Genomic DNA, 26,134 nt, shown 5'->3' with positions numbered 1-26,134 from the left:
GTATTCCAAATTCATTGCATTTTGGCTTACACAAGCCTGATGGCTGAGACCATTTGGCACTCAACTTTAGCACATATTAGCATTTATACACATGTTAAAGTTTTTTTTGAGTCTTGGCCAATTAGCACTTGGATCCAAACGGGGTAGAAGTACATCATCTAATTTAAGGCAGAACTTTTCTCGTTCCATCCCTTCTAACAATAGATACAAGAAAGAAGCTACTCTAGCAACAGCAGAGAGCCAACCTAGTGTTAGAATTATATCCAACATTGTCGGTACCCTGCAACAGGGATACCCACTCTTACTGCAGCAAAGCAGGACCCGCGTAGTTATCCGTAGCTGCGCGGGAGAGACGGAGTAGCCAGGCCCCACAGGCCAGGCTTTTTCCTCACCAGGCCAACGGCCCCGGACCGTTCCCCGCCTGAGGATGGGTCCGGTGGCGCCACGTGTCTCCATGGAAGGGAAGCTCCAAGCTGACCGCCGAAGCCTCGGACCCCCAGAGGGGTCCGGGACCTCCTACGCCCGTCCGGACTCCCCTCACCGTGTAGGGGTCCGAAGCCGCCACGTGTCCCGGAGGCGTGGGATCGTGCGCGAGCCTTCCGGAGGAAGACTCGCCCACCTACCGCATTTAATGCGATAGACAAGGCGTGCTCTGCCGCCGTGGTACACAAGACAGCCTTTTGTCAGGCCCCGCTGCGCGCCGCGTATTACCAAGGAGCACAGTGCAGCCGCCTGAGCCGCGCCCGCGCAGAGCCCGCCTGTAGCATTAAACGGATACGACAGCACGGCACTTTTCCATCATGCCGCCTACGCCGCAAGCTACACCGCCCGCTTAAGCAATGTGACGGGCGGTGTCACTAGCTGCGACGGGCCTGACCTGACAAGACGACGCTAGGACATGATGGACGAAGGGCTCCGGGAGCAGGCGAGGGAATCCAAGAGAAAGATCTCCTTTGCCTGCGACGCCATAATGCATGAACAGTGCGTTAGGTTATACTACATCGTTGGACCCACCTGTCGGGGATCCAACGACTGTGTACGCGCCCCCTTGAGATATAAAAGGGAGGCGCTCGCTGTGCACAGGAAGACCCATACAGACTCAAGCTCTCGCACCTCCTCACGCTTGTGGGAAGGCAATACAACACACAGTGGATGTAGGGTATTACGCTCCGGCGGCCCGAACCACTCTAAATCCTGCTGTGTTTCTTGTGTTCTGAAGGGAGATCGATCTAAGACTAGCTACCCCCTGAGTACACACCCTCTGGGCTAGGGCGGGTGCCTTCCGCCACCCGGCCGTGGTTTGCAGCACCACGACATTTGGCGCGCCAGGTAGGGGAGCTAGCTCGTCGCATTTTCATCATCCGCTTTGTCCCCATGGTTCGTGTGGACGACGTGGAGATGACGGAGGGGGGTGGCGTCCTCCACGCCACACGCCTCTCGCGTTACTGCTCCAGGGGCAACCGTGCCTGTGGAGCAGCCACCGTTGGCGGCGGCGCGAGCCGCCCGCCGGCAAGAGTCAGGGCGCCCATCAAGGGCCCCCTCACAGACTGCGAGCGGCGGAGCTCTAGCCGCGGCTAGGGAGTTGCTTCGCAACCCTCCGGCTGAGGCAGCCTCGCCAGACGCCCTGAGGCAGTGGCGAGACGACGTCGACCGTCTCCTCCACCTGGCTCAGGCCTCCCCCAGTTCTGCAAAGACTGGGCAACGACCTCCGCCTGGCAACGCGGTGGTACCTTACCACCAGCGTCAGGGCGGTGCGTCGGCATCTGTGCGCTCCCCCACCGTGAGGGGTGCACGAACAGAAGACTTGCGGGCGGAGCTCAACCGCCGGCGCGCGGGGGAGGATGCCCGCATCGCTGTCGAGAGGGCGCGAGAGCGCCGTCTCAACATTGAGGGACGCAACCTCAATGTCGATCTGGACGCGGCGGCACCCAGGCCTCCGGTGAACGCCCGGATTCAGCCAGGGGCACCGGTGGCCGGGGTGGGCTGTGCTGCGCTTGCGGAGCACCTCCGCGCCGTGGCGTGGCCACCCAAGTTCCGCCCCCACTTGCCGGAAAAGTACGACGGTACTACTAACCCGTCGGAATTCCTGCAGGTGTACGTTACTGCCATCACAGCAGCTGGTGGCAACGGCGCCGTCATGGCAAGCTACTTTCATGTAGCCTTGTCCGGGCCAGCCCGGACCTGGCTCATGAACCTCACACCTGGGACGATCCAGTCCTGGGAAGAGCTCTGTGCAAGGTTCACAGCGAACTTCGCCAGCGCCTACCAGCAGCATGGTGTGGAGGCACACCTTCACGCCGTGAGGCAAAAACCCGGGGAAACGCTTCGGGCTTTCATCTCGCGCTTCACTAAGGTACGGGGTACCATTCCTCGTATCTCAGATGCATCTATTATTACTGCTTTCCGTCAGGGGGTGCGTGATGAGAAGATGCTCGAGAAGCTGGCGACGCACGAGGTGGAAAGCGTCACTACGCTTTTCTCCCTGGCAGACAAGTGTGCCAGGGCCGCCGAGGGCCGTGCATGGCACTCAGCCCCCCAAGACGGAGACACCAAGGCTGGTGGCTCCAGCGCTACCGCTCAGGGCGGTGGCAAGAAGAAGAAGAAGAACCGGGGTCGTGGGGAGCCGCATTCTGGCGGACCAGTCGTTGCAGCAGCAGCGCCACCAGCGGCGCCGGCTGCGGCGGCAGCGGCAGGGGGCCAGAATACACACGGCAAACGCCCTCGCCCGCAAGGTGGGAGCGGAGGTTCATGCCCAGTGCATCCCACCGCTCGCCACAGCGCTGCTGACTGCCGCGAGATCCAAAAGCTCGCGAAACGGGTCAGTGGGCGGCGGGAGCAGTCCTCTAAGGATGACTCACCCCCTCCTCGCCAGCGGGCCGGCAAGGAGAAGGCCTCTGACAGCAGGGCCGCAGCCGGGGAGAAGGAGCTGGGGTACCAATCCCCCGCTCGAGAGCTGAAGGGCGTCTATCACAACGACGACTCCGATTCCGACAACGGCGACCGCCGCAAGAAGCTGTACGTGATGTATGGCGGGAGCTGGGAGCTTGTCTCCCGGCGGGACGTGAAGACCCTTCGCCGGGAGGTCCTTTCGGCGAAGCCGGGGGTCCCGAGGGCGGCGCCGCACCAGAGGTGGATGAACACCACCATCTCTTTCGGGCCATCCGACTGCCCGGAGAATATGGCTGGAGCTGGTGTGCTACCTTTAGTCACGGCTCCTGTCATATCCAACGTGAGGCTCTACCACGTGCTGATTGACGGTGGGGCTGGCCTCAACGTCATCAGTTATGCAGCATTTAAGCAGCTGCAGATCCCAGAGTCCAAGCTGACTCCCTCTCGCCCATTCTCCGGGGTGGGCCCACATCCGGTGTTCCCCCTGGGGAGCATCACATTGCCGGTCACGTTCGGGACCGAGGAGAACTTCCGCACAGAAAGCGTCATGTTCGATGTTGCGGAGGTGAACCTCCCGTTCAACGCTATCATTGGCCGACCGGCACTCTACCGCTTCATGGCCATTGCCCACTATGGGTATTTGGTCTTGAAGATGCCTTCCCCTGCCGGAGTCCTCACCGTGCAGGGCGACCGCACCGCTGCCGTTGCTGCAGTTGAGAGACTGCACACTCTGGCGGCAGAGGCTGCACGCTCCGAGGAGGATCCGTCCACCTCGCAACCCAGGGCGCCTGCAAAGGCTCCCAAGGTCCAACCATCTGATCCGGACCAAGTTCCCGTGAAGTCGGTACAGATTGGGGCAGACACCACCAGGACCACCCGCATCGCGGGGAACCTGGAGGAGAAATAGGAAGACGCGCTCATCGCTTTCCTCCGGGCAAATGTCGACGTGTTCGCCTGGGAACCGTCGCAGATGCCCGGGATCCCCAGGGAAGTGATCGAGCACAATCTGAGGATCTACCCCGACGCCACGCCGGTGCGCCAAAAACCTCGGAAGCAGTCTGTGGAGCGGCAGAACTTCATCCGCGAAGAAGTCCACAAGCTCCTACACGCTGGCTTCATCGAGGAGGTCCACCATCCCGAGTGGTTGGCCAATCCGGTCGTCGTCCCAAAAGCCAACGGGAAGCTCCGGATGTGCATCGACTACACCAGCCTCAACAAGGCATGTCCAAGAGACCCCTACCCTCTTCCGCGTATCGATCAGATCGTGGACTCCACCTCCGGGTGTGATCTTTTGTCTTTCCTAGATGCATACTCTGGTTTCCACCAGATTCAGATGTCTAGAGAGGATAGGAAGCATACTGCCTTTGTAACAGTAGATGGGCTTTATTGCTACATTGTCATGCCGTATGGTCTAAGGAATGCCTTACCCACGTTTGTGCGAGCTATGAACAAAACCTTCTGTAATCTAATTAGAGATATTGTTGAGGTTTATGTCGATGACGTTGTGGTCAAGACTAAGGTAGGATCAACACTAGTGGAGGACCTGTCCCTCGTCTTCGACCGTCTTCGCGCCACCCGCACGAAGCTGAACCCAGAGAAGTGCATCTTCGGCGTCTCAGCAGGGAAGCTGCTGGGTTTCCTGGTCTCGCATCGAGGCATCGAGGCAAACCCAGCCAAGATCAAGGCGATCGAAGCAATGAGGCCTCCTGGCCGCATCAAGGACGTCCAGAAGCTTACTGGGTCTCTCGCTGCTCTTAGCCGCTTCATATCGAGGCTGGCTGAGAGGGCCCTTCCCTTCTTCAAGCTGTTGAGGAGGTCCGGTCCATTTTCATGGACCGAAGAGGCTGAACAGGCCTTCCAGGAGCTGAAGCAGCACCTCACCTCGCTGCCAGTATTGGTGGCACCAGAACCCGGTGAGCCGTTGTTTCTGTATCTTGCTGCATCTGCGGAGGCGGTCAGCATGGTGCTGGTCGCCGAAAGGATGGAGCAAACCCGCCAGGGGAGCACCAAGGTCCTCTTGGCCGAGGATGGTGAGCCGGACCCCGGACACGGGGGCCCGTCAGCCTCACCCCAGCTTGAAGGTCCGGGCCCCGCACAGGCAGGTCCGGAGGAGCCTCATCCCATTGGGAGCCCAGAACCACTGGGGGCCCAAGGGACAGATGCGGTGGACAAGGACGAACTGGACCCAGGAACTAGGGTCCGGACCGTCCAAAAGCCAGTCTACTACGTCAGTGAAGTCCTCCACGAGGCAAAGGCCAGGTATCTTGAGACGCATAAGCTTATCTATGCAATACTTATTGCGTCCAGGAAACTGCGCCACTACTTTCAAGCACACCGAGTTGTTGTAGTGACCTCTTACCCATTAAGAGCGATTCTACACAATTCCAACGCCACAGGCAATATCGCCAAGTGGGCAGCAGAGCTGGCGGAGTTCCAACTGGAATTCCAGCCACGCCATGCGGTCAAAAGCCAGATCCTGGCTGATTTCATAGCGGAGTGGACTCCTTCCCCAAGCAACCCTGGAGGTCCGGCCATAAATGTTGGACCCCCGGAGCCGGAAATCAGGACACCAGTCTTCACCGAGCCTCACTGGACACTCTTCTTTGATGGGTCCGCCCGCGAGAAGTGGGCCGGAGCTGGTGTGGTCCTCATCGACCCAAACGAAGATCAGCTGAAGTACATGGTGCACCTTGAGTTCAAGGCCACCAACAACATGGCGGAATACGAGGCTCTGATCTTCGGCCTGACCCAAGCCCTCTCATTGGGGGTCCGGCAGCTTCTGGTGAAGGGGGACTCCCAGCTAATCATTAAGCAGGTCCGAGGGGATTGCAACTGCAATAATCCCCAGCTCGCGGCATACCTCATACACGTGAGGAAGCTCGAGAAGGATTTCGACGCCTTGGAACTACAACACGTTCCCCGCGAGCACAACTCAGCAGCAGATGATCTCTCTGCGAGAGCATCTACCTGGGCTTCTGTGCCTGAGGGTGTCTTTGAAAGACGGCTGCTGAAACCTACCGCCCAGCCTGCCGAGCCGGGTGACGGGGATCAAGCTGGCACCTCGAAGCTAGCGGTCCCGGCAGTATTCCACCTATGGTGCCCAACTAGGGCTGTGTGTTCTGTTGAGGAGCCTGTTGACCTCACAGAACCACCCCTATCTGCTTTGGGAGCTCCCGATGCATGGATCTCCGAGATCCGGGACTACCTGAAAGATGACATCCTCCCTGATGACGATGTGTCCGCTGAGCGCATAGTCCGATTGGCTAAACGCTACGCGGTGGTAGAAGGGGATCTCTACCGCCGTGGCGCCAACGGAGTCCTCATGCGATGCATTTCCCAGGGAGAGGGCCGCGAACTGCTTGCGGAGATCCATGGAGGCGAGTGCGGAAGTCATTCCTCCTCTCGCACGCTTGTTGGCAAGGCCTTTCGGCACGGCTTCTACTGGCCAACAGCACTCCAGGATGCGGCTGAGCTGGTAAGGTCCTGCAAAGCATGCCAGTTCCATGCAAAGCAAATACACACCCCAGCTCAAGCTCTACAGATGATCCCGCCCTCATGGCCATTTGCTGTGTGGGGTGTGGATATCCTGGGGCCTTTCCCCCGGGCTGTCGGCGGGTACCGGTTCCTCTATGTTGCCATCGACAAGTTCACTAAGTGGCCGGAGGTTACTCCTGTGGTGAACATTACTAAGAAATCAGCAGTCGCATTCCTCAGGTCCATTGTGTGCAGATTTGGCGTCCCAAACCGCATCATCGCGGACAACGGGACCCAATTCAAAAGCAGACTTTTCCAAGAGTACTGTGAGGACATTGGCATCCAGCTATGCTTTGCGTCCGTGGCACATCCCCGCAGCAATGGACAGGTTGAGAGAGCGAATGCAGAGATCCTCAGGGGACTCAAGACCCGCACCTACAACTGCTTGAAAAAGCATGGTGCCAAATGGGTTGACGAGCTTCCATGTGTACTATGGGGCAACCGGACCACACCCAGCCGAGCCACCGGGGAGACTCCGTTCTTCCTGGTCTACGGGGCTGAAGCATGCCTTCCCCCAGAAATTCTCCTGGGCTCACCACGGGTCCAGGCCTTTGACGAATCCATGCAGGAGCAGCTGCGGTGCGGCGACGTGGACTTCGTTGACGAGCGAAGGTGGCGAGCAGCGATCCGAAATGCACGCTACAACCAGGCGCTCCGGCGCTACCGTCAACGGTTCGTGCACAGTAGGGAGCTCCGGGCTGGCGACCTCGTCCTCAGACGGATCCTGAACCGAGCGGGGCTCCACAAACTCTCCCCCAGCTGGGAGGGGCCTTTCAAGGTTACAGAGGTATGCCGGCCCGGATGTGTTCGCCTCGCCACAGAAGACGGAGTACCGCTGCCCAACCCGTGGAACATAGAGCATCTGCGTAAGTTTTACACCTAGGCAGAGCAGGGAAATAACCTTTCCTTTGTAATAAGATAGAGTTAGCGTGCGGCCCGGAGCGGTTGAGGGCTACCCTCGTAAACCCGACCTCTGGCATCCATCGCACTAGCGGCTAACGCGCGGCTCAGAGCGGTAGAGGTCCGACCTCATAAACCCGGCCTCTGACATCCATCGCGCAAGCCATGTACATCGAGATTGCAAAGGAAAGATTTTTTCCTAATTCTGTCTTTGTGTCAAAGTTAAATTACGCATTTCGATTCTCGTAATTTTCGCTTTTTTCTAACCCCCGCGGGACCTCTACTCTTGTTGCTGCAACTAAGATCTGCATTGAGCTGCTGGACTACCGTACAGGTCCGGACCCTCTTGCTGCAGGAGAGGGGTCCGGACCCCTAGGGACCTACTCTGGGGAGCGGGTACTTGTTTCCTGGGGTGGTTCGGAGTACAGTGTAGCCGCTTAGCTGGTTCCGTACCCAAAAGCCTGCACTCTCCACCACCCTGTAACGAGTACTCTAGTACCTGAAGCCAGGTAATTGGGGGCCCGGACCTCGACCCAGCTCAAGAGCTGGCTTCCTAAGTCCAACACGGCGTGTCCAGCACTATATCTCAAAGGATCGAGCACAGCAAAGTGGCCTCACCCACTGCTGCGAAGGGTCTAGGACGAAGAAGCCGGGTCCGGAAAGATCGTACTGTTTCCTGGAGTGGTCCGGAGCCCTGCGTAGCGCCTTAGCCTGGTTCCGACCCTAAGCCTACGCACTCCCCCACTCTGTAACAAGTACAGAGCTACCTGGACCTGCGCATCTAGAGTCCTAGACCTGGTACCAAGCCTGGGATTAGTCAGGAATGAGCCCGCGGGTCTGCTCTAAGCTATAACTTTGAGGTGGTACACAGGTTCAAACCTGGCCGGTGGTAGACAGTCTCAAACCATTGAGCCTATCTACCAGGGGGGCCGAGTATCTGCTTCAAAGCTTTCATGCAGGATAAGAGCCAATCTCGGTGGTAGACAGACTCACAGCAGCTGAGTCTCTCTCCCAGGGGGCCCAGGCATCCGCTTTGTCCCACACATCATGGATGGATTCTGCATGCGTCAAATAGCTAAGTTGCAGTATCATTGCTACCATATAAGCAAATTTGATTCTTCTCTCTGTACTCCTGTATACCACGCAGGGAACAAGGCGCTTGCTCGCCTTGCAGGCTATGTGACACCTATGCCCAAGGTGGCAGACAGGTCCAGACAACTGAACCTATCCGCCAGGGGGCCAGGGCGCCGGGGTGCCGCATACCGCAAATCAACAACCGCCAAACAGCTAAGTTGAAGTTTCTTCTATTTCAAAAACTTTCAACTAATACAATGTTTGTTACATAATGCAAAAGAAAAAAGATACAATCCCCAGCCTAAGGGTCCGCAGGCTCTCGCTTGAAGTAGGCGGCGACGAAGTCAACGACCTCCCGCACGCTGTCCCGAGCGGCGGCCTCCGTCTCTGCTACAGGGCCATCGACCACGGGCGCCAGCGAGATGGCCGGGTCGTGGCTCCGGAGGCAGGTCAGGATGTGCTCCGCCACCATCCGGATCAGCTCGCGGCCCTCGGTTTCAAGCTGTCCAGTAAGGACCGGCCCCAAGCGCTGGAGCCTATCCGAAGCGGAGCTCAACACTGGGAGGGGCGTCAGCTATCGAAGCTGGCGGCTCCGCCACCTGGATCGGGCTCATTCCAAATGGCACCAGTGCGAGGCTCGCTTCGGCCGCCCAGTCAGCGATCCGCTGAGCTCCAGCGCGCTGGTCTTCCTGGTGCTTCTGGACCGCCTCCCGGACAGCCTCCTGCACCCGGGTGTCCAAGGCCGCCTTGGCCACCTCCACCTCGCGGGACCTCTCCTCCAGCTCGCGGGATCTCTCCTCGAGTTCGCGGGACCGCTCCTCCAGCTTGGTCTCCTTCTGCTCCGCGTATACCTTCCGCTTCTTGAGCGACTCTCGCTGGCGCCCAAGCTCCTTCTCTATGGCGGTGGCGTGAGTTTCCCGCTTGGCAAGAGACTTCCGGTCCTCTTCCAAGTCCGCCTCGTCGGCAGTCAGCTGGCGGGCCCTCTCCTGCAGTTGTTCATGCCATCCCTGCAGAGTCGCAGAGAAGACGTCGAGCTCCTGCCTCCGGACCTCGAGGTCCTCGCTGCGAGTCTCCAGTTCTGACTGCTGGGCTGCGAGGTGAGCCTCGAGGCCGGACCGCTGAGCAGCAAACCCAACAACCTCCAGGGTGAAGTCCTGCTCCCGCTGTGCCAAGGATTTCTCCCGATTCGACACTGCGAGCTCTCGGTCAAACACCTTCTTAAGGCTGGCTCGGTAGGCCTCTTGGTCCGACTTGAGCTTCGACCGAGCTTCCGCAGCGCGGGAGGCTTCCGCCTTCGTGTGCGCCTCCAGGCGGGTGTGCCAGTCGGAGAGGCGCTGACGCTCGCTCTCCAGCGCAGACCACTCCCGCCGGAAGGCCACCTCGGCGGAGGAGGTTGCCTCTTCAATTGAACGCCGAACTCGCAACAGCACCTGAGGAAGCGGAGTCGCATCCTCCTCCGGGGATTGGAGCTGCAGGAGCCGCCTGCCAAACACCACCTCCAACTCTTCCTCCGCAGCAGGACCGGAGCTGGAGGTAGGGGGCTTCCGCTGCAGCACTTGTCTCCGGCGCCTCCGCTGCCGCCGAGTCGGGCGCGTCCGGGCCCAGCTCCGGCGCCTCCGCTGCCGCCGAGTCGGGCGCGTCCGGGCCCAGCTCCGGCGCCTCCGCTGCCGCCGAGTCGGGCGCGACCGGGCCCAGCTCCGGCGCCTCCGCTGCCGCCGAGTCGGGCGCGTCCGGGCCCAGCTCCGGCGCCTCCGCTGCCGCCGAGTCGGGCGCCATCGGACCCAGCTCCGGCGCCTCCGCTGCCGCCGAGTCGGGCGCCGTCGGGCCCAGCTCCGGCGCCTCCCTGCCGCCGAGTCAGGCACGGCCGGGCCCAGCTCCGGCGCCCCCGCTGCCGACAAGTCGGGCGCGGCCGAACCTAACTTCGGTGCTCCCGCTGCCGCTGTGGCAGACACGGCCGCACCGAGTGCCCCCGCCACCAATACGTCAGGAGCGGCTGCACCCAGCACCGGCGCCACCGCCGCTGCCGCTGCTGCACTGAGCCCTGCAGAGTCTGGAAATGGCATGACAGTCAGCATCGCATCATGTGTCACGGAGTTAGCAACAGGACGCCGTACCTGAGGGTCCCGCACCTACTGCCACCGTCGCTGTCGATGCCGAGGTCGCTGCCGCCCGGGCACCTGCTGATGTGCCAACGGTGGTAGAAGAACCGCTGGGGCGGGAAGCCCTGGTAGCAAAGCAGAAAAGCCGTCAACACAAAAAAAAAAACAGAACACCGGCGCAAGGGAGGAGAGCAAGATGACACTAACCCAGCAGAACCGGGGACCCAGCGTCCCCGGAGCCCGGGCCTCTTCTCTTGCAGCTGCTGCTGTTGCTGTTGCTGTTGTTGCCCCTGCAGCTGCGATACAGGCGTAACCCGGGCCTGCGCCCGTTGCTGCTGTACCTGCGGCTGCGGCATGGGTGCAACCCGGGGTCGCTCCTGTTGCTGCTGCTGCCGTCCGCGTGCCTGCTGCCGCTGCTCCTGCGGCTGCTCCTGCTGCGGCCGCTCTTGCTGCCGGCGCGATGAATTCTTCGGCGGCGATGGTGGTGGTCCAGTTACGCCAGAGGACCCGTGGGGGCCAGCAGCCCGGGAGCTACCCTGGCCTGCGCCCTCGGAAGACCTCTGGCGCTTCGCGGCGGGCTCCGACACCAGGGTCCCGTCGCCCCGGAGTAGCCTCCGCCGGCCTACGTCCCCTGACGACGCACCGGAGCTGCTCTGGGCCCGGCTGGAGCCGGCCGCAGCCGCGGCCTGTTTCCCCTTCGTAGTGGCACCGGACCCCGCAGCGCTTAGCGTAGCCTGATCCCTGGACGAGCCAGGGATCCGGAGCCCACGGTTCGGGTCACCCCCGGTCTGCCGCGGGGCCAGTCCCCCGTCGTCCAGGGTTGGCAGGGTGGCCAGCACCGCCACCCTCGCTGGGTCCTCGCAGAGGGGGACTATGCTCTGCGGGAGGATCAGATTCTCTGCGATGAAGGTGTCTCCCGTCACGTTCCGCACCAGGACCTCCAAGGCCTCCTGGGTCAGGTCGCTTCCCTCCCCGCGGTGGGTCCTGCTGCAATCGTTGAGGCCGGTGAAGCTCCACGCCGGTCGCGGCCGCTGCTTCAGGGGGGCGATCCGGCGCTTCACGAAGTCGCCGAGCACGTGCCACGAGGTGAGGCCGCTCCCTGCCAGTGACCTGATCTTATCCAGCACGGAGTCGAACTCCGGCTGCAGCGATGGCTTGGCCCTCCAGGATGCTTTGTCGGAGGCGGGCCCCGCGGTCGGCAGGACAAGGCGCTCGTTGGCTTCGGTGGTGGCAACCACCCAATCCCTGCGCCACTCCTCCCACCTTCCGCCAGCAAGGCCCGGAATGTAAGGAGTCGGCAGGTCGCTCCTTATCTGGAAGTAGTACCCTCCCACTTCGTCCTTGCTCCTTCCGGACTTCACCAGGATGAAGAAGTAGCGGAAGAGGATGACGCAGGGACGCACTCCTACGAACATCTCGCATAAATGCACAAAGATGGACGCCAGGAGGAGGGAGTGGGGCGTCAGATGCTGAAGCTGGAGGCCGAAGTCTTCCAGCAGCAGCAGCAAGAATGAAGAAATCGGCAGCCCCACGCCGGCGGAGACGTGCGAGGTAAATAGCACGAACTCCCCGGCGCGGAGGTTGCCAAGGGGAACCGAGCCTGCTCGCACCCCCCAGCCGGTCTCCTGAGCGCTCCACCCGAGCAGGCGGCGCACTGTGTTCAGCTCTCCCTCGGTCTGGAAGCGACGGGGATGAACAAGGGATGCCATCTCCTGACGGGCGAGGAAGGAGCCTGTGTAGGGGGGAGAGAAGGTCAAGGAAGGCTCGGAGGCAAAGGGGCGCAAAGGCTGGAGGAAGAAGACGAATGCGGGAAAGCAACCATAGGATACGGTATGCCCCGTTATAAAGCCTGTCTCAACCAGCGCGCCCCGGAACCGTCGCCGGAACTCAAGCGACGCTCGCACCAGGAGTTAGCCGCCCAGTCCATGACGTGAGGGGCCCAGGCCCACCTGTCAGGGAGGGTGGGTAATCAACGGGGGTGCGAAAAGGCGGGATCCGAACCGTCGCCCGCGCGCGTGAAGCAAGGCGGAAGCCGAGCTGACGCGCGCATTAATCATAGGCGTGGCCGAGCTTTTCGGGAGCTGCGCCGGTGGTAAATGATCCGTTTACTCCGGCCGCAACAATGCCAAACGTCGCGCGTGTGACTAAGTGAACCGCTTATCGTGGGGCCCTTAGTCAGTAATCCGTTGCGACGTGATGAGGCAGCAACCAACCCAATGGGTAGTCAAAGCCGGTCAAGACCTGCAGAAAGGAGCTTCAAGCTATATAGTACCAAATCGCAGAAGTGGCCCCACCTGTGGGCTCGTACCTCCCCCAAGGTGGGCCCGGGGGCCACTGTCGGTACCCTGCAACAGGGATACCCACTCTTACTGCAGCAAAGCAGGACCCGCGTAGTTATCCGTAGCTGCGCGGGAGAGACGGAGTAGCCAGGCCCCACAGGCCAGGCTTTTTCCTCACCAGGCCAACGGCCCCGGACCGTTCCCCGCCTGAGGATGGGTCCGGTGGCGCCACGTGTCTCCATGGAAGGGAAGCTCCAAGCTGACCGCCGAAGCCTCGGACCCCCAGAGGGGTCCGGGACCTCCTACGCCCGTCCGGACTCCCCTCACCGTGTAGGGGTCCGAAGCCGCCACGTGTCCCGGAGGCGTGGGATCGTGCGCGAGCCTTCCGGAGGAAGACTCGCCCACCTACCGCATTTAATGCGATAGACAAGGCGTGCTCTGCCGCCGTGGTACACAAGACAGCCTTTTGTCAGGCCCCGCTGCGCGCCGCGTATTACCAAGGAGCACAGTGCAGCCGCCTGAGCCGCGCCCGCGCAGAGCCCGCCTGTAGCATTAAACGGATACGACAGCACGGCACTTTTCCATCATGCCGCCTACGCCGCAAGCTACACCGCCCGCTTAAGCAATGTGACGGGCGGTGTCACTAGCTGCGACGGGCCTGACCTGACAAGACGACGCTAGGACATGATGGACGAAGGGCTCCGGGAGCAGGCGAGGGAATCCAAGAGAAAGATCTCCTTTGCCTGCGACGCCATAATGCATGAACAGTGCGTTAGGTTATACTACATCGTTGGACCCACCTGTCGGGGATCCAACGACTGTGTACGCGCCCCCTTGAGATATAAAAGGGAGGCGCTCGCTGTGCACAGGAAGACCCATACAGACTCAAGCTCTCGCACCTCCTCACGCTTGTGGGAAGGCAATACAACACACAGTGGATGTAGGGTATTACGCTCCGGCGGCCCGAACCACTCTAAATCCTGCTGTGTTTCTTGTGTTCTGAAGGGAGATCGATCTAAGACTAGCTACCCCCTGAGTACACACCCTCTGGGCTAGGGCGGGTGCCTTCCGCCACCCGGCCGTGGTTTGCAGCACCACGACATTTAGCGCCAGCCGGGGAAGAGTGGTTCGGGCCGCCGGAGCGTAATACCCTACGTCCACTGGGAGATGTATTGTCTCGGTTGTGTGAATGAACCTATCCTCTGCTGGCCTTGGCTCTTGCCCAGCCTGAGGTTTTCTAGCGGCGCTCCCTCCTTTTATAGATCAAGGGGGAGCGGATACATAGGACGTCGATGCCCCGACAGGTGGGCCCAACGTGAATGCGGCTACAGTGGTAGCGAATCTTTCCTTCGATATGCGTACTGCTGCTCTCCTGTCACAGGGGTCTTCTCTTGTTCCGTCAGCTAGGTGCCCGTTGGAGTAGCGTAGCTTGCGGCGTGGCCTGCTGAGGCTATTATGTAGCGTCATAATGGGTGAAGCCGAGCCGTCGTATCCGACTGTTACGGCAGACTGGCAGACGCGGCATGGGCGGCGCCATCGGCTCCACTGCCTTGGTAATACGCGATCAATAGTGCCCCCTGGTCAGTCAAACGCCTCGGCTTCCACTATATCAAAGTGGATGTCCACCTACTGCAATGAATGCGAAGGTAGGTGGACCTCAATATGGAGACCAAGGACTTCATACACGTGTCGGCCCCGGACCGCCCTGAGGCGGGGCGTCCAAACTTTCCCTTCGAGAGGGGTCCGGTTGCTATCCAGGACCCTATGAGGGGTCCGGGACCCCGCGGGGGTCTGGATTCCTTGGGAGGTCCGGAGCCCTGGCTGCTTGCGCTTGAGCGCCTGTTTTTCCTGGGACACGTGGCGTTCCCAGACCTTCCCCGGCCGCGGAACAGGTCCGGACCTTTGTCGGGAGGACAGGACTTCGGACTGCAGGGGTCCGGCTGTTTGGTTGTAGTCAAGGATGACTACTAAGGCTCTTGCCTAGTCACAGCAAGAGGGGGTACCCCAGTCCTGGGGTACCGACAGTGGCCCCCGGGCCCACCTCGGGAGAGGTATGAACCCGCGGGTGGGGCCACCACCGTGATGTGTTCCGACGCAACTTGACTGCGTTGGTGTGCTCTTGGAGAGAGTGGGCATCCCGGACCCCTGAGGCCGGTATGATTGTTGCCTGGTTTAGGTACTAGAGTGCTCTCCACGGGGCGACGAAGGTGTAGGCTTAGGGTACAGAACCAAGCTAAGCGGCTACACGGACTTCGGATCGCTCAGGGGGTAGCACTACTTCCCGGACCCGGCTTTTGTCGACCGTCTCCGCCGGAGCGGGCCACCGGAGTGGACTTGGAGCGACCGGGGCGAGCGGTCTCCGCCGGAGCGGGCCACCGGAGTGGACTTGGAACGACCGTGGCGAGCGGTCTCCGCCGGAGCGGGCCACCGGAGTGGACTTGGAGCGACCGTGGCGAGCGGTCTCCGCCGGAGCGGGCCACCGGAGTGGACTTGGAACGACCGTGGCGAGCGGTCTCCGCCGGAGCGGGCCACCGGAGTGGACTTGGAGCGACCGTGGCGAGCGGTCTCCGCCGGAGCGGGCCACCGGAGTGGACTTGGAGCGACCGTGGCGAGCGGTCTCCGCCGGAGCGGGCCACCGGAGTGGACTTGGAGCGACCGTGGCGAGCGGTCTCCGCCGGAGCGGGCCACCGGAGTGGACTTGGAGCGACCGTGGCGAGCGGTCTCCGCCGGAGCGGGCCACCGGAGTGGACTTGGAACGACCGTGGCGAGCGGTCTCCGCCGGAGCGGGCCACCGGAGTGGACTTGGAACGACCGTGGCGAGCGGTCTCCGCCGGAGCGGGCCACCGGAGTGGACTTGGAGCGACCGTGGCGAGCGGTCTCCGCCGGAGCGGGCCACCGGAGTGGACTTGGAGCGACCGTGGCGAGCGGTCTCCGCCGGAGCGGGCCACCGGAGTGGACTTGGAGCGACCGTGGCGAGCGGTCTCCGCCGGAGCGGGCCACCGGAGTGGACTTGGAGCGACCGTGGCTGACAATCCGATGAAGCATGTTACCGGACCTCATAGTAAGGTGCAAAGAAACCAAGCCTTATACTAGAAGAGAGCCCGGGACCTCTAAAGTCAGCAGTCCTGGATACTAGAGTACTTGTAACAGGGTAGTGAAGTACGTAAACTTAGGGTACATTACCAGGCTAAGCCACGCGGAGCTTCTCTACCCCAGGATACAAATACCACTTCTCCAGAGCAGGTCCTTAGGGGTCCGGACCGCCTTCCAGCTAGAAGGGGTGTCTTTACCTGACCACAAGCCAGCAACTTAACTTGGATTGTTAGCAATAAGGGAAACTCCGGTCAAGAGAAAAGAATAGTTAAACCAAGGCGAATAAATGTAATCAGGGTGGAGCCTAGGCAAAACTGAGGAGGAAAATCTCCTTTATTATTGTGGTTGTCACGGTATACATCGGAGGTCGGGATTACGAGGACGGACCTCCACCGCTCCGGACCGCTTTTGCCTGTTTGTGTGATAGGGCCAGAGGTCGGGTTTACAAGGTCGGACCTTGACCGCTCTGGACACACACGTAGACACCACGCTATTACAAAGGAGAAAATCTCTCATTCCTTTCTTAGGAGTAACCTACGGCTGCATGCTATACAGCGTGTTCTTCTTCGGAGGTGAAGGCGCCCTGAACGTGCCTGAACCGCATCATCCAGCATCACCTCGGGAGCTCGGGGGACCCCTCCTTGCCTAAGAGCTGTCACATGCTTACATGGCATGAGACAAATTCTTTGGCTTTGAATGGAAGAGGCCCCCTCCCCCTGCTGTCGCCGTTGCCGATGGAAACCAGAGCCCTTGCGCAGCAGATGGACCGGTGCGACGCGTGGAGAAGTGCGGTCGTTCGCCGGCTTGTCCTTGGTGCTAGCGCCAGGGGCCCCCGCACGAGGAGGCGGGGTCCTGTCTGCAGCAGCACCGAGCAACGCTGAGGTGGATCTCCGGCGCTGGAGACGGCGGGACGACACGGTCAACTTCCTCCGGGATGGCCGTCGGCTCCAGGCTCCATGTTGAGAGAAAGCCTTGAGCCGACACCATGCCACCGCTGAGGAGGCGTGGCCGTTGCTTGAGAGAAAACCTTGAGTCGACGTAGGAGCAGCGGCGCGCAGCGGCGCCTCCGCTGTGCGCTGCTACGCCGGCTCTGAGGTGTCGCGGTGGCGACACACAGCAGGCGCCGCTGCCGTGCGCCGCCGCACCGAGGGCGTCGGAGTGCCGGTGCCATAGCATGCGGAGTGAGTGTGCCTTCCTTCATCTTCAAGTTCGCCGTTGCAGAGGGAGAACACAGCCTAGAGGCCTGAAGATCCAGCCAACGCCTGTCCTCCCCACGGACGGCGCCAAAATGTTGTGGGGATTTTTAGGGGTACCCACAGCCGGGTGGCGGAGCGCACCCGCCTATTCCCAGTGAGGGAGTACTCGGGGAAGTACTAGGCGATGGGGCTGGATCTTCGCTGAGACAAGGACTCAAGAACACTCGATTTAGAGTGGTTCGGGCCGCCGGAGCGTAATACCCTACGTCCACTGGGAGATGTATTGTCTCGGTTGTGTGAATGAACCTATCCTCTGCTGGCCTTGGCTCTTGCCCAGCCTGAGGTTTTCTAGCGGCGCTCCCTCCTTTTATAGATCAAGGGGGAGCGGATACATAGGACGTCGATGCCCCGACAGGTGGGCCCAACGTGAATGCGGCTACAGTGGTAGCGAATCTTTCCTTCGATATGCGTACTGCTGCTCTCCTGTCACAGGGGTCTTCTCTTGTTCCGTCAGCTAGGTGCCCGTTGGAGTAGCGTAGCTTGCGGCGTGGCCTGCTGAGGCTATTATGTAGCGTCATAATGGGTGAAGCCGAGCCGTCGTATCCGACTGTTACGGCAGACTGGCAGACGCGGCATGGGCGGCGCCATCGGCTCCACTGCCTTGGTAATACGCGATCAATAGTGCCCCCTGGTCAGTCAAACGCCTCGGCTTCCACTATATCAAAGTGGATGTCCACCTACTGCAATGAATGCGAAGGTAGGTGGACCTCAATATGGAGACCAAGGACTTCATACACGTGTCGGCCCCGGACCGCCCTGAGGCGGGGCGTCCAAACTTTCCCTTCGAGAGGGGTCCGGTTGCTATCCAGGACCCTATGAGGGGTCCGGGACCCCGCGGGGGTCTGGATTCCTTGGGAGGTCCGGAGCCCTGGCTGCTTGCGCTTGAGCGCCTGTTTTTCCTGGGACACGTGGCGTTCCCAGACCTTCCCCGGCCGCGGAACAGGTCCGGACCTTTGTCGGGAGGACAGGACTTCGGACTGCAGGGGTCCGGCTGTTTGGTTGTAGTCAAGGATGACTACTAAGGCTCTTGCCTAGTCACAGCAAGAGGGGGTACCCCAGTCCTGGGGTACCGACAGTGGCCCCCGGGCCCACCTCGGGAGAGGTATGAACCCGCGGGTGGGGCCACCACCGTGATGTGTTCCGACGCAACTTGACTGCGTTGGTGTGCTCTTGGAGAGAGTGGGCATCCCGGACCCCTGAGGCCGGTATGATTGTTGCCTGGTTTAGGTACTAGAGTGCTCTCCACGGGGCGACGAAGGTGTAGGCTTAGGGTACAGAACCAAGCTAAGCGGCTACACGGACTTCGGATCGCTCAGGGGGTAGCACTACTTCCCGGACCCGGCTTTTGTCGACCGTCTCCGCCGGAGCGGGCCACCGGAGTGGACTTGGAGCGACCGGGGCGAGCGGTCTCCGCCGGAGCGGGCCACCGGAGTGGACTTGGAACGACCGTGGCGAGCGGTCTCCGCCGGAGCGGGCCACCGGAGTGGACTTGGAGCGACCGTGGCGAGCGGTCTCCGCCGGAGCGGGCCACCGGAGTGGACTTGGAACGACCGTGGCGAGCGGTCTCCGCCGGAGCGGGCCACCGGAGTGGACTTGGAGCGACCGTGGCGAGCGGTCTCCGCCGGAGCGGGCCACCGGAGTGGACTTGGAGCGACCGTGGCGAGCGGTCTCCGCCGGAGCGGGCCACCGGAGTGGACTTGGAGCGACCGTGGCGAGCGGTCTCCGCCGGAGCGGGCCACCGGAGTGGACTTGGAGCGACCGTGGCGAGCGGTCTCCGCCGGAGCGGGCCACCGGAGTGGACTTGGAGCGACCGTGGCGAGCGGTCTCCGCCGGAGCGGGCCACCGGAGTGGACTTGGAGCGACCGTGGCGAGCGGTCTCCGCCGGAGCGGGCCACCGGAGTGGACTTGGAGCGACCGTGGCTGACAATCCGATGAAGCATGTTACCGGACCTCATAGTAAGGTGCAAAGAAACCAAGCCTTATACTAGAAGAGAGCCCGGGACCTCTAAAGTCAGCAGTCCTGGATACTAGAGTACTTGTAACAGGGTAGTGAAGTACGTAAACTTAGGGTACATTACCAGGCTAAGCCACGCGGAGCTTCTCTACCCCAGGATACAAATACCACTTCTCCAGAGCAGGTCCTTAGGGGTCCGGACCGCCTTCCAGCTAGAAGGGGTGTCTTTACCTGACCACAAGCCAGCAACTTAACTTGGATTGTTAGCAATAAGGGAAACTCCGGTCAAGAGAAAAGAATAGTTAAACCAAGGCGAATAAATGTAATCAGGGTGGAGCCTAGGCAAAACTGAGGAGGAAAATCTCCTTTGTTATTGTGGTTGTCACGGTATACATCGGAGGTCGGGATTACGAGGACGGACCTCCACCGCTCCGGACCGCTTTTGCCTGTTTGTGTGATAGGGCCAGAGGTCGGGTTTACAAGGTCGGACCTTGACCGCTCTGGACACACACGTAGACACCACGCTATTACAAAGGAGAAAATCTCTCATTCCTTTCTTAGGAGTAACCTACGGCTGCATGCTATACAGCGTGTTCTTCTTCGGAGGTGAAGGCGCCCTGAACGTGCCTGAACCGCATCATCCAGCATCACCTCGGGAGCTCGGGGGACCCCTCCTTGCCTAAGAGCTGTCACATGCTTACATGGCATGAGACAAATTCTTTGGCTTTGAATGGAAGAGGCCCCCTCCCCCTGCTGTCGCCGTTGCCGATGGAAACCAGAGCCCTTGCGCAGCAGATGGACCGGTGCGACGCGTGGAGAAGTGCGGTCGTTCGCCGGCTTGTCCTTGGTGCTAGCGCCAGGGGCCCCCGCACGAGGAGGCGGGGTCCTGTCTGCAGCAGCACCGAGCAACGCTGAGGTGGATCTCCGGCGCTGGAGACGGCGGGACGACACGGTCAACTTCCTCCGGGATGGCCGTCGGCTCCAGGCTCCATGTTGAGAGAAAGCCTTGAGCCGACACCATGCCACCGCTGAGGAGGCGTGGCCGTTGCTTGAGAGAAAACCTTGAGTCGACGTAGGAGCAGCGGCGCGCAGCGGCGCCTCCGCTGTGCGTTGCTACGCCGGCTCTGAGGTGTCGCGGTGGCGACACACAGCAGGCGCCGCTGCCGTGCGCCGCCGCACCGAGGGCGTCGGAGTGCCGGTGCCATAGCATGCGGAGTGAGTGTGCCTTCCTTCATCTTCAAGTTCGCCGTTGCAGAGGGAGAACACAGCCTAGAGGCCTGAGGATCCAGCCAACGCCTGTCCTCCCCACGGACGGCGCCAAAATGTTGTGGGGATTTTTAGGGGTACCCACAGCCGGGTGGCGGAGCGCACCCGCCTATTCCCAGTGAGGGAGTACTCGGGGAAGTACTAGGCGATGGGGCTGGATCTTCGCTGAGACAAGGACTCAAGAACACTCGATTTAGAGTGGTTCGGGCCGCCGGAGCGTAATACCCTACGTCCACTGGGAGATGTATTGTCTTGGTTGTGTGAATGAACCTATCCTCTGCTGGCCTTGGCTCTTGCCCAGCCTGAGGTTTTCTAGCGGCGCTCCCCCCTTTTATAGATCAAGGGGGAGCGGATACATAGGACGTCGATGCCCCGACAGGTGGGCCCAACGTGAATGCGGCTACAGTGGTAGCGAATCTTTCCTTCGATATGCGTACTGCTGCTCTCCTGTCACAGGGGTCTTCTCTTGTTCCGTCAGCTAGGTGCCCGTTGGAGTAGCGTAGCTTGCGGCGTGGCCTGCTGAGGCTATTATGTAGCGTCATAATGGGTGAAGCCGAGCCGTCGTATCCGACTGTTACGGCAGACTGGCAGACGCGGCATGGGCGGCGCCATCGGCTCCACTGCCTTGGTAATACGCGATCAATAGTGCCCCCTGGTCAGTCAAACGCCTCGGCTTCCACTATATCAAAGTGGATGTCCACCTACTGCAATGAATGCGAAGGTAGGTGGACCTCAATATGGAGACCAAGGACTTCATACACGTGTCGGCCCCGGACCGCCCTGAGGCGGGGCGTCCAAACTTTCCCTTCGAGAGGGGTCCGGTTGCTATCCAGGACCCTATGAGGGGTCCGGGACCCCGCGGGGGTCTGGATTCCTTGGGAGGTCCGGAGCCCTGGCTGCTTGCGCTTGAGCGCCTGTTTTTCCTGGGACACGTGGCGTTCCCAGACCTTCCCCGGCCGCGGAACAGGTCCGGACCTTTGTCGGGAGGACAGGACTTCGGACTGCAGGGGTCCGGCTGTTTGGTTGTAGTCAAGGATGACTACTAAGGCTCTTGCCTAGTCACAGCAAGAGGGGGTACCCCAGTCCTGGGGTACCGACAAACATTTTGATGTCCAATTTCTCGATAATAAGCCTAGGAACACGGGCAAGTATACCATCACCATGTACCCCCCTTCTCTTCAGTTCCAGACTTTCAAACATGACTTTGCACGTTAACAAAAATCTCCAATCTCAGGAGATAAGAATGTACCCTTCATCCGAGGAAGCAGACGAACTCAATGATGTACCATGCTGGCTAACACCTTCCCTGACCTTGCCGTGCTGCTCTGCTTCATGCTGGAACGTGGACACCAGCCGCTGTAGCTCCAGCTTCCTCACCTTCACTTTCTCACTGTTAACTGGGTTCTGTAACCCAAGATACAGCATTCCCACGCTGATTAGGATGATTCCAAGAAAGAAGAGAAGCCCGGTAAACAAACCGAATGCGTAGGGTGTAATCTGTGCTCCTGGTATGCCATCGACGTTGATCCCGAAGAGTCCCGTGATTATGGATAAAATCATGCCACCGCCTCCGAAAATAGCCAAATTGTGGGTGACACGGAGACTTCTATCCTGGAAAATGGCAAAAATTTGGCGATCCCCCCGATAGACACGTTAACATTGTCACGGTAAATGTAAAAACGCTCTGCTTTTTGAACAGAAGTGTAGCAGAATCATTCGAACCTGTAACCATGCACGAACAGTGCTTTGCATAACATCCTGAATAGTGAACAGGCGTCCACGCACAGCTTCCTGCTCTTCCAACATGTTCCTTGTACACTTTCTGATACTCTCTAAGATAGCTCTTGTGGCGTTACCCCTCAAATGTCTGAGAAGCTCATCTACGATCTCTTCCCTTGCATGGAGTGACCATTTAACCCTGATTACCTACAACAGGTATGATTTATGTTGTTATATGTCCTGGCTTGTTAAATATGATCAAATGAATAATAACATTCAAGAAAGTTGTGTGCGGAAACCTTAAGAGCTTCATTATGGATTACAAAAGTATACAGATGCTTAATCTGCTAACTATAATTTTTAGTTTCCTCTAATAGTGATTAAACAGTGTCACAGAAGAAGAAAAAAGACTGGCAACAAAATGGGAAACACACTACATAGCTAATACATCGTTGAAAGTTGAAACACAGGCTGGGAGTAAGGAGTAAGGACAAGTACTGCAATGCATAATATCAACAGAACAACCAGGATTTAGCCGTTGCTATTCAATAAAATAGGATTTCAGAACTGATGGCAAAGTGATGACTAGGAAATGAGGTATTTAGGTTTCAATCAGGCAGATGCAACTAAGCCATATCATGATAAACCTGAGACCCTTTGAAGCCATTCTACCGAACTAATGTTATTGTAGACTAACTGTTTTTATGGTCAATGAAATGATGATACATATATTATCTGGTGCTGCCAACAAAGAAGATTACTACTTGACTAGTCAACTAGTTCTCGTGTGCGATTCCCTAGGAGCAGCTGTATTATCTGATCCATTTTTTATAATATTGTTTAAAAAATAGTACAGTCACATCAATCACTCTAGAAAATGTGGAAATAAGAAAATTTTCAACAAGAATTTGTTAGTAGAAACAATATTGAAAAAGAAAATCACCATAGCATGCTTACCTGTGTTGCTAACCTTCTGATTTCCTGATTCAGTATTATGCTGACAAGATTCAGATCTTCATGATTTCTCCTGTCAATTTGACATTTTAAACATGTAATGCATTCAACTGCTAACTTGATGTGATGATTCATCTCTATATTAAAACATTAATTCAGACAAAAATGTTCTGATAGTTGACATTCCCACAGCATTCTCTTTTTTTTTGAAAAGACCCACAGAATTCTTACCTATTCACAAATTTCAGTTCAATTTCATCTGCCTCCCCAAAGACATATTTCCGGAATAATCTGCCGTAATAATGCAACATCAACTATTAATATTTTTTGTTGCAGGAAATAACAGTATTTGGATATAATAAGGAATAGAGTTCTACTACCTACTGTTGAAACATCAATGAGCAAAGATGAAAAGGAAATTTAAATTGTGAAGTTCACCTATCATCCCAACGTGAAAGACGGCTAACCAAATGGGCAATTACTTCATGCACTGATCTAGGTGTTTGGCTTCCACCAGCAAGAAGCAACTCCTGGACAGATTTTTGTAAGCATATATTAAGCTGAAGCTAAGAGACTAGAAATTTCGAGTTGGTACCTGCACTTCAGTCACTCCTAACACATTTATATTGGATGAAGGACCTTTGACATGCATTGCTGTTACAAGAAAATTTTGCGCTTGCCAAGACCGGAGCACAATGGGTATATCTTCCTCTTCATGATTTGGGTCTCCAACCGACTGACCAAGAAGCTCAAATAACAGTCCTCCTGCAACTCTTACTGGGACCTGAAAAGCTAACGGAAAATTATATGATAAATATGATATGCACAGCGCATTAACAAAGTAGGAATATTTCTTCTAACACTGACACATGACAAAGTCGATAAATGTACTGCAAAACAGTCAGCACCGCCATCGTTCAATAAACTAATAATTTGGGGACCTGCAATTATAATATAAAAATAAGGATTTCTTTTACTAGAAGGTACATATCTGCCTCCATCTTCAGTCAATCACTCTATCTATATATGTATCAGATGTAGAAATAATACTCAAAGTCAAAATGATTTGGTGAAGAATTGGCAAGTATATACAGGACAATTGATCCACTCATTTAATAGGGAGCAAAAAATCCAACAACTTGTGAAAAAAAGAAAGGTACATTATGTTACATCAAAGATGATTTAACCATTCAATTAGGGTGTATATGATACATCACCACATAATCCAGAGTGAAAAAGGTGGATGATAGATTACTATGCAACGGGGGCAGCCACAGATCAATCACAGTTAGCATATAAAAAAATCCAATAGCCAGAATATTGACAAGAGTAGAGTATTCTTGGGCATGAACAGCTGGCAATATGTACATTACGATTAGTTATTGCAATTGACAATATGAATGCAGAGTCTATTTCTCATTAGTTCAGGAAATATAGGTGACTAGATTCACTGGAAACTCAAAGCAATGACATCAAAGAAACCAAATATACTTACATCGCCTAAAAATTCAGGTAGAGAGAGTTATATGCACTACAGATTCATGGTAATGAATTGCAAAACATTTAAAAGCCACAGATGGTTATAGGTATCTTAATTATTAAACATAAGAGAATCAGAAAGAAAACCTCGTAGAAAAGGTACTTCATCCGGTCACTTATCAGTTTGCTCTCATCTCTGAGCGCAGTTCTGATGGCCGGATGCATCCAGTGAGCGCTATTCAACCATGCATCAATTGAGGGATGGCCCGCGATGACATGGCACCACCAAGTAGGCCCCACAGGACGCTGCCAGTATGGAGCTGCAAGATCAGCCACGGTGTAATCATCCTCACTATCACTGAACTCCGTCAACTCACTCTCCCAGCTGGAGTCTGATTGAACCATCTGGACCAGTTCGGCGATCCTACTCCATCCAATGGGCACCCATTTGTGATCCAAAATCTCCCCAGCATAAACTGGCCTATCTTTGGGAACTGAAGGATCATTACAGAATTCAGCCTGATGGGGGTTCTCCAACACAATGTTCTGATCCACTTTTGGAGCTATGATCGGGTGCCCATTCCTTCTCGGGTGCTTCCTCGTGTGCATAGTGGATCCTTTCTCCTGCACTTGCTCAATCGTTGGCCATGATTTGTGATGAGCAGGCTTCCTGGGACCTTTGATCAACTCAAACGCGCAGATGAGCCCATCCGTCCAGAGCTCACTCCCTGGAACGGGCTCTTTCCCCAAACTGGGCTTGGTAACACCGTCTGGCACCTTGGAGACCTGAGGCGGCAGCTGGTCCTCAGCACCACTCATCTTCTCATCAGCTTATATATAATCTGCGCGTGAAAACAAATTAAACTCATTAGGCAATTGAGTCTACACTGAGCAATGAATATGAGTGTTCTCTTCAAACACAACGCAGTTTATTGGGAAATGGGATTCAGAGAGTTGAAACAACTGTTCCAGGGAATCCGGGATGAAGTGGCAAATGTTAGTGGGAAAAGAGGGCCGTATTATCCTATACTGAACACTAGAAGTACAATCTTATCATCATCTAACGACCCTTATGATGCCAAAACGAAGCAGAATGCATTTTTTAGATGAGCGTAAATACAAATTAGACGAGGTTTATGAGTGGTAACGAGAAAAGCAAATCAGGGCCGCAAGCCTACGACATACAGGTACCGCGGAATTCGGAAGTCGGAACACAGCGCCGGGCCGGTCGCAACGCCGGGCCCCAGCCACCGCACGCCGCGTCCCGAGCACGCCACGAGAACAGTGAGCTAGCTCCGCAGAGGAGAGAACAGCGAGAAAGGAGCTTCCGAGGGCCGAGGCGGCGGAGGCCGAGCCGCTGAGGGGTCAGGGGTGGGGGGCGGGGGCGGTGGTTACCGGAGGAAGAGACGACGGCGAGGGACCCGGTGCTGGACGCTTCCAGAATCAGATGCGGGTCGCAGTCGTCGTCGTGTCTTTTCCTCCTCTCTTGAGTAGGCCACTTGGCCACCACGCCACGGGCCTCCCTCCTCGCTTCGGGTCTGATGCCGTTGCGAGCGGCGTCGGCCGTGGCGGCGATCGGGAGGCCTCGCGAGGTCATCCGACGTCTCGGAACAAACGAAGGCTCACCCGCTCGTGTCA

At 57.8% G+C, this 26,134-nt stretch overlaps 1 protein-coding gene across 3 annotated transcripts; it reads right to left on the bottom strand.

Annotated features, from left to right (window-relative positions):
- Nucleotides 1-65: 65 nt before the first annotated feature.
- Nucleotides 66-26,050, bottom strand: LOC120710086. 3 transcript variants are annotated; one of them, XM_039995737.1, is made up of 9 exons: nucleotides 25,892-26,050; nucleotides 24,644-25,338; nucleotides 23,613-23,801; nucleotides 23,456-23,547; nucleotides 23,249-23,308; nucleotides 23,021-23,090; nucleotides 22,067-22,270; nucleotides 21,447-21,955; nucleotides 66-268 (listed from the first exon to the last, which is right to left on the bottom strand). In XM_039995737.1, exons 2-8 carry the CDS (start codon nucleotides 25,313-25,315, stop codon nucleotides 21,575-21,577), a joined length of 1,668 nt encoding a protein of 555 aa, XP_039851671.1. In that variant the 5' UTR covers nucleotides 25,316-25,338; nucleotides 25,892-26,050; the 3' UTR covers nucleotides 66-268; nucleotides 21,447-21,574. The 3 variants fall into 3 exon arrangements, with proteins under 3 accessions (XP_039851671.1, XP_039851673.1, XP_039851672.1); XM_039995739.1 differs by lacking the exon at nucleotides 25,892-26,050 and adding an exon at nucleotides 25,688-25,865; XM_039995738.1 differs by lacking the exon at nucleotides 25,892-26,050 and adding an exon at nucleotides 25,682-25,864.
- Nucleotides 26,051-26,134: the final 84 nt, after the last annotated feature.

Source organism: Panicum virgatum, chromosome 5K, assembly GCF_016808335.1.
Source record: "Panicum virgatum strain AP13 chromosome 5K, P.virgatum_v5, whole genome shotgun sequence".
NCBI lineage: Eukaryota > Viridiplantae > Streptophyta > Magnoliopsida > Poales > Poaceae > Panicum > Panicum virgatum.
Note: the sequence above shows the minus strand (reverse complement) of the source record. Positions and strands in the feature narration are given on the sequence as shown.